Source organism: Acanthaster planci, linkage group LG04 (genome assembly GCF_054643075.1).
Source record: "Acanthaster planci isolate LZ-2023a linkage group LG04, COTS_SCS, whole genome shotgun sequence".
NCBI lineage: Eukaryota > Metazoa > Echinodermata > Asteroidea > Valvatida > Acanthasteridae > Acanthaster > Acanthaster planci.
The window spans coordinates 9353933-9366588 of record NC_141780.1 but is presented as its reverse complement, the minus strand read 5'-3'; the positions used below and the strand labels follow the sequence as shown (position 1 = coordinate 9366588).

General features: G+C 41.6%; 1 protein-coding gene across 11 annotated transcripts in view; it reads right to left on the bottom strand.

The window, feature by feature from the left end:
- LOC110985000 (DNA repair protein complementing XP-C cells-like) overlaps nucleotides 1–12656 on the bottom strand; it is a 196105-nt gene that overhangs the window by 158650 nt on the left and 24799 nt on the right. For all 11 annotated transcript variants that reach the window (XR_015425063.1, XR_015425062.1, XM_087136113.1 and 8 more), the window contains 2 exons: nucleotides 11686–11770; nucleotides 1157–1326 (listed from right to left, as the gene is read on the bottom strand). Coding sequence is in view for 9 of the 11 variants with exons in the window: in XM_087136113.1 (XP_086992239.1) it covers nucleotides 1157–1326; nucleotides 11686–11770 (255 nt within the window). In the remaining 2 variants the exon portion in view is untranslated. The remainder of the gene's footprint in view (nucleotides 1–1156; nucleotides 1327–11685; nucleotides 11771–12656) is intronic.

Genomic DNA, 12656 nt, shown 5'->3' with positions numbered 1-12656 from the left:
GTATATTTGCGATCGAACGGAAGGGAAAATTTAGTCTGATTTCTTCTTCGTTCTGGTTGTAATTCTCAGTCGAAGTTGAGGACTGCTCACGCATTATGCGGGACAATGTGCGTACAAACCCTATGTTGTGCAACAACGCCATACATGGTTCAATATGGGACAGTTTGTTGAAAATTGAAAGCCCAGGCATGTGTGACCGTAATTCTGCAATAGCGCCCTCATAGCCTGATATAGGACAGTCCGAAAACTGTGTGCAATCTGTGTACAAAGTCTATGGGGGAAAATTAATTCTTAAAAAATCAATAATAAATAAACTACTTAAGTTATCACTGTGAATTTCTTCTAGGACCGTCCTTGGATGATCACACAACTATCCTCCAAGTTTGAAATTGTTCTGATTTTCCTAGATGCCGAAGTGTAGGGGTAGAAGAACTTGGCTGAAGATGAAGAAAAAAAAAAAAAGGAAAGAAAAAAAACAAAGAACGATTACAATACCTGGTTCGGTTGAACTGCCGAACCAGCTAAAAAAAACAGGGAAAAAAAAAAACAGAACGATTACAATATCTGGTTCGGCTGAACTGCCGAACCAGCTAAAAGATAATCAGAAAAACAATACTGTTTCGGCAAAGTTGCCGGAACAGCTAAAAAACTCCTATGCTCCTTCATTTTCCTTCTAAAAACACCCTCCTAGTCGTGGTGAACAGCCTCCTGTTTTTGCCTTCTAAAACTATCCTCCTAACTGCGACGAGTTGTTTCGTATAAACTTTAATCCGGCTGAACGGGCTTATTCAGGTTCTCCCTTGTCTAACAACATCTTGTCCCATTTTTGCCGAGATCGACGAAGTCTGAATGGTCTTATCCATATACAGTCGTCTTTCTGATAATGGCACACTACTATAGACGGTATAAATCTCCTCCATTCCCACCAATAGCTTACAACGTTTGACGTATCACGAGATACGTCTAAGGCTGTAATCCTTCAGATATTGCAATTGAGTTTCCAATAAGAAATACAGGGTAATCAGAGACAAGAAATTTCATTGCAAGGAATTTGGCGTCAGGGAAAAACTCCAATGTAGTTTTCATCGCGCACAATGTAGCTCAGTATGTTAACGAGTCACAATTGGCAGGAAGCTAAAAACAATAACAAACTTACCATTCGATGACATCCAAAAGCCAATTCAGCTCAAACGTACGAGTACCCAAGGAAGGCATTCTAGGCACAAGGTGGATTGGCACTTGTGAGAGTGCCCTCGCCTGCACCTCTGCATTGTTACACATTTTACTTCTGTACAAAGCACTGGCAATGAGGCATACAAGGTGAGCCTGTATTCAAAGGAAATATGAAAACTAGAAGGTACAACATTGGTTTGATTTTTCAATACATCACATAACAATCATTAACTCTCCAGAAATGGTACAGTTTCCCCAAAAATATTTCGCATACAGCCATTCAGAGAAATCACACACGAATGCATCTGACTGCTCATTTATTTTCTGAAGTAAATTACCCAGCTGGAGAAAACATGACAGTAAGTGAAATGTACATATATGCAGCATGCTAATTAGACAACAGGAATCTCTAGGATTTTTTGTACAGGATCGGGAATTCAAAAACTACCTAAAATCAAGTTTAACCACTTCCTGCCGGGGAATCCAGGATCGGAGACGGTTTATGGTTTATATTGGTGGCCAGGGTCTCCGAACTCAGACAAAGGAAACAGGGCCCTGTAACAAAAGACCGTACTCCAAACAAAAGACCAGGCTGCTGGGCATTACCGACATGTTTCACTCTCAAAAGTGGTGATAATCCAGCCTTCTTTTGAAACCGTATTCCAGGGTTTGGGGCATTGAGAGCGAGCGGATTACCACCGGGGACAAAAGTGCTCCACCACCGCAGCGATGAGCCACACAGCGCGGCTGCACGCTTATCTGGCCCCTATTGAAAAGAGGTCAGCAGTGCACTAAGCCAGGTTCGTGAACAAAAGACAGTTATACAACACCGCACAATCTGGGCTCTGTTTACAAGGCTGCAGGCCTGGCTGAAATACTCAGGCGTCAATGAAGGTCACCTGTCAACTTCGAGTAGTGCCTAAAGATTACTTGGTGCGGCTATAAACGACCGTTAAATAAAATGATGAATTTTTGAAGGATTTTGAAAAAGGAAAAAACGATAATCTTGCTGGCCCAGCATCATCAACATTGACAAATGCCCCGGCATGAAGTGGTTAAAGAAGCAAATGATAGGTTCCTTTTTGTTCTGATTTTCTCTTCCTTTTTCTTCTCCTTGTTCTTCACCACAAAAAGCCAACTGCTTTATAGAAATTTTTCTTGTACGGGCCTCAGTCCCTTAACAAATTTGTATGTTCATCAAACAGGCATAAACCAAAGATCACAAGACATACAGCACATGTACTGGTAGACTGTCCTCCATGCATATCATGACAACATTCTCCCTGAGTGATGGGATGACTTGGGGAGGACATGGCTTTTTGAACACAAATTATAGAGCACCAGTACGGTATTTCAGAAGTTACAGGTTCAAATCCTGCACTAGTCAATATCTTTCTTCATCTTCATAATCATTTGTAAGTACCTAGCCAGTTTCCCTACGAAGTTTGTTTCAGTATTTGTGTTTAAAAAGCCGTATCCTCCTGAGTGATTCCTGCTCATCACTTCAAGGGGTTAAATCATGTAAGTGGGGTGTGATTCCCGCCTATATGCTGTTTCAGGTTTCACGGCTTCTGACTAGCATCCCCCAACAAGATACTGACATACACTGTACGTGTATGGGAAGAGCCACTAAGGAAGGGCTGGTCAGCTCAGTTGGTAAAGCACTAGTACAGCATTCAGGAGGTTGCAGGTTCAAAACCTGCTCATGTCAATTACTTTGTTCATCTTTATAATCATTTGTAAGCACTTAGTCAGTTTCACTATACAGTTTGTTTCATAATTTGAATATTTATTTCAACCCATTGAATTCATAATTAGTTTTTGCCTTTGCATCACTTAGCAATCTTCATCAAACTTACACCAATAAACCCTCAGTTCACAGCTGATGCTAGATGAATAATGTTATGATGACATCATCAGGTTTCAATAACAATCAGTGACAATTTGTTAATTTTGATTCTTATAAAATCAATCATAAGGTTCTGCAATTAGCTTTTAACAGCAAGTAACAGATTGCACTTGGGTTCACATTTACTTGTGTATGTGAAATCACCTGACTCCTGCTTCTAGTCAAAACTGGACATGACTTAAATTAAAGACATTTTGACATTTAAATTTGGTAAAAGAGACGAACTTGCTTTAAACCATTCCAGTCTCAGGTACATTGTATTCTTCAAAAAACTGTACCAGCGACATCACGAAAAACTCAAGTGCCCTCTAGCGTTTGGTTGAAAAATTCAAAAATGTATTTGTATGTCTGTGGCGAAGTTTGCCAAAATGGCTTGAAAATCCATTACATGTACCAACCAAAAGCCAGAATTGCAGGAAAGCCCCATGTTCTGTTGCAAACACAGAAACTCTCATTTTCTTTTCCTTAGCTTCAAGTTTTGTGTAACTTTCTACCCCGCCCCTTTTAATAGAATTAACTTTAGTATTTGACTTCCTGTTTTGGTTAATATGGGAATATTGTGCATCCGCCAATCTCGTTGGAATTCTAGTGCCCCCTAGTTTTACTCGTTCTCATACCTTGCATTCCCAGGGTCTCTTTTGTAGGGACCCATGGAATTTCTAACACATCAATTCTCTCAAGAATGAATTCTTGGTGTACATTCATGACACTGATTTTTATTTGTTGATCTTTATTTAATTCCAGGTATTCATCACGGGGAGGAGGAAGTAGCGTATGATTTTGAGTATGCCAAGGACTGCATCATTGGTCTAAAACATCATATTGTGCAAACAGTGGCCCAGGAAAAATGCAAAGAGGATATCCTGGCAAATTTCACTTCTTCGGAAGCACTTCTGACCACAGACTGGGCTATGAAATATCTGCCCAGGCGATTTATGGAAGCTCAACAAGACTGCTTTGGCAAAAAAGGCACATCTTGACATGTGACTGTTACTGTAATAAAATCTGGTAGTGAATTGGAGGTAAGAGCTGGAAGATACAAATCACAGTATTTCATATGTAAGCCCCCTCATGCCTCCTATAATTAACCTCTTGTAGTTATGTCACTGAATGAAGAAAAGACAAATGCAAATGTTGCGATCATAACTTCTCAAACATACATGATAAATTGTCAATGACCTCATTGTATTGTTACACTCTATGATTTGGCAGTTGAATGGAATGGAATGATTTTGTGCATTTTCCGTCTCAAACTAACCTTTTTCATTTCGCTTTTTTTCACTGTGCTTGGTTCATCTCATTCAGCAGTGTACCCAGAATTGGCGAAGTGTACTGTTAGTATTGGAAGCTTCATTGCTTGAGCTGAAGCGAAGACATCCAAAAATTGAGAAAATCTATCTGAGGTCAGATAATGCTGGATGTTTTCACACAGTTTGATTCTGCGCAACTACACTGTTGGAAAGTACACAGAGCCCAAAGTCTTGACGAGAGCAATTGGCCAACACAGAGAAAATTCTCAGTTCTCCAGCACAGAGTCAAACTGTGTGAAAACATTCCCCACCGATGAGCTACTGACGCACCATTTGGCAGCAGGACAGCATTATTATGTTTCGTCCCTTCAAGGAATCACAATTGGACCAGATTTAGTGGGCTGAAAAGATTGGGGAGTTGTGAGCTGGTACCCCTCATTCAAAGAAAGGTGGTGTGACTGTAACTTCAGAAGCAGCTTTGGCCTCCATGTCTCAGGCAATCCATTCTGGTTGGGCTCGTACACATGTAAATTGTCCAAGGTCAGAAAGAGGTTTTCACACCAAGTGAAGGATTTCTTGCTCGCCCAGTTTATTGTTGGTGTAAATACAGGAAAGAAAGAAAACCCAGGGACTGTGCCAAAACGTTTGGCCAGTATAGTAAAAAGACTTCATCGCCCAGGTGACGACTTAACTTGCTCAGTCTCCTGAAGGACACCAGAACTCATCATGTCGACAAAGTCGGGACAATCACACCAAACGGATCCAGACAGAGGGGACTCACACAAAACACGATCATCATCTATCCAAGGTGACTCTAACTCGGTGACAAAGGATGAGACCACCAGCCAGGTTTCATGATGGACTGGTGTTAGTGCACGGTCATCCATCAACTCTGCTGCACTGAGGGCTCGTGCCAAGGCAGAGGCAGCCAAGATGAAACTGGAGTTTGCTCGCAAGGAAGCTGAGCTTAGACAACGGAGCGCTCAACAAGAAGCCGAAATCTTTGTACTAAGTGCAGAGAGGGATGCTGCAGTGGCTGCAATAGAGGCGGCCGTTCTTGAGGGAGAAGTTGTCAGTGGGGACTCTGTTAAAAGTGATGGTTTGAGTCTTCCCAGTGAAGATTACAAGAAACGGGTTGAACAGTACTTGAAATCTTGTGATGCAGGAATTGCCCAGTGAAAACTGAGACTAATAACATCTCAGCACCCCCTGCTTCCCCTGTTCTTCCAACTACCTCAGCACCCCCTGCTGCTCCTGTTCCGCCCTCCACCCCAATAACCCCTGCTGTCCCTACTGCCTCACCAGGACCTGTAGATACAATGAATGTAATTTCTGAGATTAGTAACATGTTACTAAAGAAAGAGTTGGTTACAAGTGGTCTAAGATTGTTTAATGACCGTGCAGGTAGTTACAAATCTTGGAAAGCTTCTTTAAAACAGGCCATCAAGTGGCTAGGCAAGGAATCCGGCCAACTAGTTTCACCTATTCATGCCACTCATGCAGACAGGCCAGATTTAGGTCTCCAGAGAATATGCGATCTTCTGGACAGAAAGTATGGTGCTCCAGAAGCCATAGAGCAAGACCTCCAACACCGCATTGAAGATTTCCTCAAACTTTCTCAGCGAGACAATGACAGACTCCTGCAGTATGGACACTTGCTCACGGAGACTGAGTATGTGAAAGATGGGGGTAACTGCCCAGGGTTGCTGCATCTGGACTCTGGAAGGGGATTGCGTCCCCCGGTACAGAAGCTGTCTTACAATCTTCAAGAAAAATGGTTAATAGAGGGCACCCGGTACAAGGAGAAGCATCAAGTAACCTTTCCACCCTTCAAGGTGTTTTGCGAGGTTGCCCGGTACCAGGCCAAGGTGCGCAATGATCCAAGCCTCACGATGCCTCATGATCTCAAGCAACATGACATGCAAAAGAGAGCTGTCAATGTCAGAGCAACAGAAGTCAAGACGGTCATTCAGCCAAAGGATGGAGAGCGCTGCCCCATCCACAAGAAAAATCACCCCATCTTGAAGTGCAGAGCATTTCTCGTCAGAGTCCACCTGAGAAGAAGGCTGTCCTCAAGGAGCACCGACTATGCTTCACGTGCTGCCAGCCACACCATACAGCCCATGAATGCAAGGCCAGTGTAAAGTGTGACTCATGTGGCAGTAAACGGCACGTGACAATTCTTCATCAGGATCAGCACAGTGAGCTGGTGGACAGGCCACAGGAACCAAATTCTCAACCTACTTTGTCTCAGCCCCAAATTACGAGTGCCTGCTCTAAGGTGAGGGACACAACATGCAGCTCTGGAAAGTCCTGTGCAAAAATCATTCCAGTCCTAGTGAAGTCTAAGAAAGATCAAAGCACTTGCGTCAAGACGTATGATATCATAGACGAACAAAGTAATAAAACATTAGCAACTCATCAGCTGCTTGACAAGTTTAACATTGACTACAGAAAGGTGCATTATACCCTACGTACCTGTAGTGGAGAAGAGTTGGCACATGGCAGGTGGGCAGACAACTTCATAGTTCAAGATATTCATGGCACTGCGAGTTTGGACTTACCTGTTGTTACCGAATGCTCTCTCATCCCAGATTTCAAAGATGAAATTCCTTCACCTGATGTGGCCAGGGCATACGATCACCTGAAAGGTATTGACATACTGGAAAATGACCAAAACTGCACAGCAACTCGGTTGATAGGGAGAGACGTGCTAGAGGCATACCACGTCCTGGAACAAAGGATCGGGTCCCTTGGTGCACCATTTGCCCAGAAGATGAAGCTTGGTGAAGTGTGCCTTCGGGGTGTCCATAGAGGTGACGGCCATTGGGACAAAATTGTATCCCTGCGAACTCGGGTGCTTTCCACAGGACGTCCAACTTTTCTTGAACAATGTCCGAATGAGTTCCATGTGAAGCATGTTTGACAATGAAGCTGACAGTGTTAGCCTGTCCATTGAAGAAAGGCAGTTTGTTGACCTCATGGAGAAGGAAGGAAACCTTCAACATGGCAAGAGAACAGCACCATTACCCTTCAAAGAGCCAAGAGTCGACTGCCCAATAATCGGCAGCAAGCTTTGAAGAGAGCTCAAATTCTCCGAAAGAGCTTGGACAGGGATCCCGTCAAGAGAGGACACATGCTGACATTCATGGAAGGGGTTATTTCTCAGGTATATGCCGAAGTCGCTCCACCTCTGCAAGCAGATGAAGAGTGCTGGTACTTACCTTTGTTCGGAGTGTACCACCCCAAGAAGACAGACAAGATCAGAGGTGTTTTTTATTCTTCAGCCCAATTCCGGGGCCACTCGCCCAGGTACTGTTGAAGGGCCCCGACCTTACCAATGACTTGGTGGGTGTCCTCATGAGGTTTTGCCAAGGGCAAGTGGCAGTCTGCTGAGACATTGAGTCTACGTTCTTTTGCTTTTCGGTGTCAGAGAAACACAGGAATTTCCTTCGTTTCTTCTGGCATGAGAGCAACAACTTCAACAAACCTCTCATTGAGTATCATATGCTGAAGCATGTGTTCGGCAATACTCCTTCTCCGACAGTAGCAAATTATGGCCTGAGGGACCTGGCTTGTGATGCTGAACCTGATGTCAAAGACTTCATCTTCAACGACTTTTACGTGGTTGACAGACTCAGGTCATGTGATGACAGTGACACGGCCATCTCACTTATGAAGTGCACCAAAGCCATGATGAAGGAGAAGGCCGGCATAAATCTGCACAAAATTGCTTCAAACTCCCAGGCAGTACTCGATGCATTCAAGGCAGAAGAGGTCCAGAAAAAAATCAGGAACCTGACACTCAGTGATGGTGTACCTACACAGTGAAGTCTAGGTGTTCCGTCGGACCGTGAGTGATGACACCTTCAGGTTTCATACCAATCTAGAGAAAAGACCCTACACGAGGAGAGGCATCTTGTCAACAGTTAATGGTGTATTTGATCCTCTCTGTTTCCTCGCACCAGTCATGGTACAAGCAAGAGCTCTGTTCAGAGATATGACCACCCACAATGTCAGTTGGGATGATAGCCTTCCTGAAGTTTATAGGGCTGCTTGGGAGTCATGGAAGTCTGGGCTGGCTGAGCTGCAGTTCTTGTCAGTTCTTCGCACCTCCCTACTTGCCTTGAAAGTGGAGTGCTGCACATGTATATACCGTGATGCTTCTGAAGTGGCAGTTCCAGCGGCTGCATACTTAGTAGATGCAGAGGAGCCAAAAGCAGGATTCGTCTTCGGGAAATCAAAGCTAGCTCCCAGATCAGGCCACACTATTCCTAGACTTGAACTTTGTACTGCAGTCTTAGCAATGGAAATCGGCAAAGTGGTGTGCAGCAAGTTGGGCATTCAGCCCTTGAAAGTGATTTACCACACTGATAGTAAGATTGTTCTGGGGTATTTGAACAACACTACCAGACGATTTCATACTTATGTCGCAAATCGTGTTCACAAGGTTCTAGAATTCTCCCAACCCTGCCAATGGAGGTATGTACCCACAGACAAGAATCCTGCAGACTGTGGCACACGTCCGATTGAAACAGTTTTTGTGTTCACGGTCTCCAACTTTGTGTCTGAGAGCCCTAAAATTATAGTGCTTTTAGAAGCTATAACCTGAGGGTTAAGCATCCATATATTTTTACGTAAGTTAAGCTCCATTATTGTGTTGTTAACTTGATTATGAAGGTTTCATTTCATTGTGATTTAGGGGTTTATTTTGTCCGTCTCAGTTTAGTAATGTATAAGATTATGTCAATCTACATGTACACATTAGTTTACATGTACCATAAATCCAGAATCAGATTCATGTATTTTGAAACTTATTTTGAAAGTTGCCATTATGACTGTCATCCGTTACAGAGACATTTTGCTGGGTGAGCCCGGTGTTTGTTAAACCCTTTTAAGAACATCTGTGACAGTTCTTTACATGAGATTCTGATTGTGTCGGAGGAAGCCTGGAAGCCCACAAGTCTGTACCTTTATTAGTATTATTTTTATGTACATGTGGGTGACTGAATGCACACCATACGATCCCTTTGTCACATTGGAGGTAATGTGTAGTGTATACAAATCAATCTTGGGACTTTATAATGGATTATTGTAATGGTATATATCTGGATGTACACACCATTATTATTTCCCTTTGACAGTCATTTCACTAGTGTGTTTTTGGCATGTGAAGAGGAAACTGGTGACAGTTTGATTTAGGGTTGTTTAATTGTGTGTTGACATAGTCAAGAAGTTTTGTACGTTTATTGGGGTTGGTTTTCACAATTTCTTTCACAAATATGGAGGACTGACCTTATGTTTGTAATATTTTGTTTTACCAGTTTTACCCACGAACTAACTTCAAGGCACATAGTACCAGTTCATGGAAGTTCATGGAATAAAGACATTCTTCGAACTAAACTCTATGATCTACTATTGCTTGAATTTTGGGGTTAGCTACTGGACAGGAGCCAGCGCAGTCAGTGCACACTCTGAGGCCAGTATACTTGTGGATGCCGTACAGAGGCAGTGCGGGCTATGAGACTGTATACATCGAGTTTCGTATCATTTAATGATTTGTGTTCATTTCCAGAACAATCATTCCCAACTTGTTTCCCATACAAGGCATGGCCTTTTTGAGTTGGGTAAGGTTTTGCGACATGGACTCAACCAAGTTTTTTAGGTAGTTGGTTTTATTTTTTTAGGTTTTTTCCCGCCCATTTTTGTTTTAATTTTTTTAGGGTGTTGATGGATGAGAAAGTGTCTCTATCTCTTGTATTTTCTGCAAAACTTTCATATGACTGTGTCAGTTACAGGAAATTTACATTTACTACATTTGTTTGCACTGTTGCAGAGCATATAAACCACTCGCTGAAATCTTTTTGAATGGAGCTGCATACTCAGATGCTTTCAATACCGTCTGTGTAATATTGATTTTTTTTCGCACAGTAAATTAATATAGACTGTACGATAAAGAAATGAGTATTGCCACATTTGTATTATTTTTTCAATTAAACTAGAGTTATTTTATGTGTATTTCTTTTATTTTCCAACTAATTGCCGTAGTCTAGAATGGCCCGTGCTTTGCAGCAAGACAGTGTACAATGTTTTGACAGCACAACAATGACCTGCCAATTTTACGCCCAAAAGCTTGCACTGATACGTGCACATGTATGTACTGATGTGACCATATGAATGAGAAAGCTGAAAAGCTAGCATAAAGGGGTTACAAATACGAGATGAATCATGATCCTTATGATATCTGCAGAATATACTGACAAGCAACAAAAGCCCAGTTTGTGTAATTAGGATACTATTCATCCCAAGGAAATCTGTCATTTTCACCATAATACCAGAGTAATAAAACATTTAAGGATAAAAAATGATATCATTTAGGTTAATAGAGTTTTTCTTTCTTTACAATGCATCGAGACTACCATAAAAAACGAGCAATCAAAATCAAAACTGGTACCAATTTCGACTGATAGATGGCTTAATACACAATATGAGGCTAAAATAAGGCTCCTGCAAGTCCATAATGAAACTGCTGACAAATATTTTATTGATGCTGCCAAAAGACCACAATAAGGACTTTCTTTCATCAGAGTTTCATTCATTCAAGACCCGCACTAATGACCCCATAGCTACTCAAAGATAGCTCTAATTTTGACACAAATTTAGGGGTACTCCTTAGTAAAGGCTTGCCTCTGCCTCAAAATACACTTTTCCCCCTCAATTTTGACATCAGGTTTAGGGCAGGATGCAAGCTCAAAACCCTGCAAATTTCACTCTAGCGCTTTCCATTGTAAAACGGCAAGCGTATAAAATTTTAGGCCCAAATTATGAAAATCACACATTTTTTACTAAAAAAGTATATATTGGGCCATTTTTCCTGAAGATCAGGTCAGATTGATATAAAAGTTTGCACAACCTCAAGGCTATATGTGACCCCATACATAGCATATTTCAGCCAAATCCATTGACCCCCACCTTATCACATTCTGCGTGGTCCTCTCGTGGACACCCTTTTTTTAGTACTTTTTAAGAATTGCACTTCGTGTAACTGTTATCGTGTGCTGATCAATTTTGCTAGCCAGTAACATAGCACCGCTGTCCAAAAACACAACTTCTGTGTTCATATACTTGGTTTTTTTTGGGAGTAATGAATATACTGATATTAATTATGTGCCTGTACACAAACTGCTACACTTTCTGATAGGTATGCCTGGCACAACAAAGGTTCTTGGTTATAAAAAGTTGTTCTTCCGTGTGTCCTTGACTTCACCATACACAATTAATGAATATACATGTAATTAAAAAAAATACTATACGTTCCTTCAAATTTGTTAAAGGCATAGGTGGTGTACTTGCCTTGTGAAGTTGCAGCTGAAAAGCCTTGTTAAAGCGGTTGACCTGCAACTGGATTTGCTTTGACCAGTCATAACTACTTGTGAACCTGAAAAAAATATAACATACTTTTGATAGACTTACAACAAAACTAAGTTGATAACACTTGAATAAAAAAATTGTGTTATACATGTAATATGGATACAGCCTCTACCAAGGGACCTTTCCCATGAAATACGCAAATTAGACGGTCGTATGTGCACTATTACCACTGGTTGGCAAGCACGGCGTCAACACTGTCGGCAGTGTAGGAGAGCTGTTCTAACCAAAACCTAGCACATTGAAGGTCAAACAAAACCGTATTACAGCCTTTTTCGGACACTTCAGCACGCTTTTCTCAAAACTAATGGAAGTTTTCAGTGTCCTGAGGTTGGAAAGTAATAATTCCTTTTCTTTAAGTTTGGCACTCATGTCGAACTATACTAGTATGGAAACAGCGTGTACATGCTCCTAGTTGCAAGCATACATGTACAGAGATTTATCTTGTTATCGGTATGTCAGATTCTAGGAACTTTGCCAACCAGTGGTAGTAATGCGCATGCACCTGCCTTATTTGCATATTTCAAGGGAAAGGTCCATTCTATTCTTTTCATACTTTGACTTACTACCAAAAAAAACCACTTGATGGTTTACATATTTTGTTCAACATTCTTTAACTGATGTATTTCTTGTATGAACATGAACAGAAATTATGATAACCTTTAAAGGCAATAGCTGTTTACTTGCATTGCTTGAATCAGAAGAAAAGGTACTGAAATTAAAGGTACAGTGGATCCCCCCAAAAAGTTTGATTCTTGGAGATGTGGAGGTTGTACGAGTCTCCATTCCAGCTGGGTCTCTATTCCAGATTAAATGGTAGCTAATCTATTGAAAGCTAACAAGAACTTTGTTCAGTTCATCCCTCTGCCATAGCAATGCTTTTTTAACTCTAGATT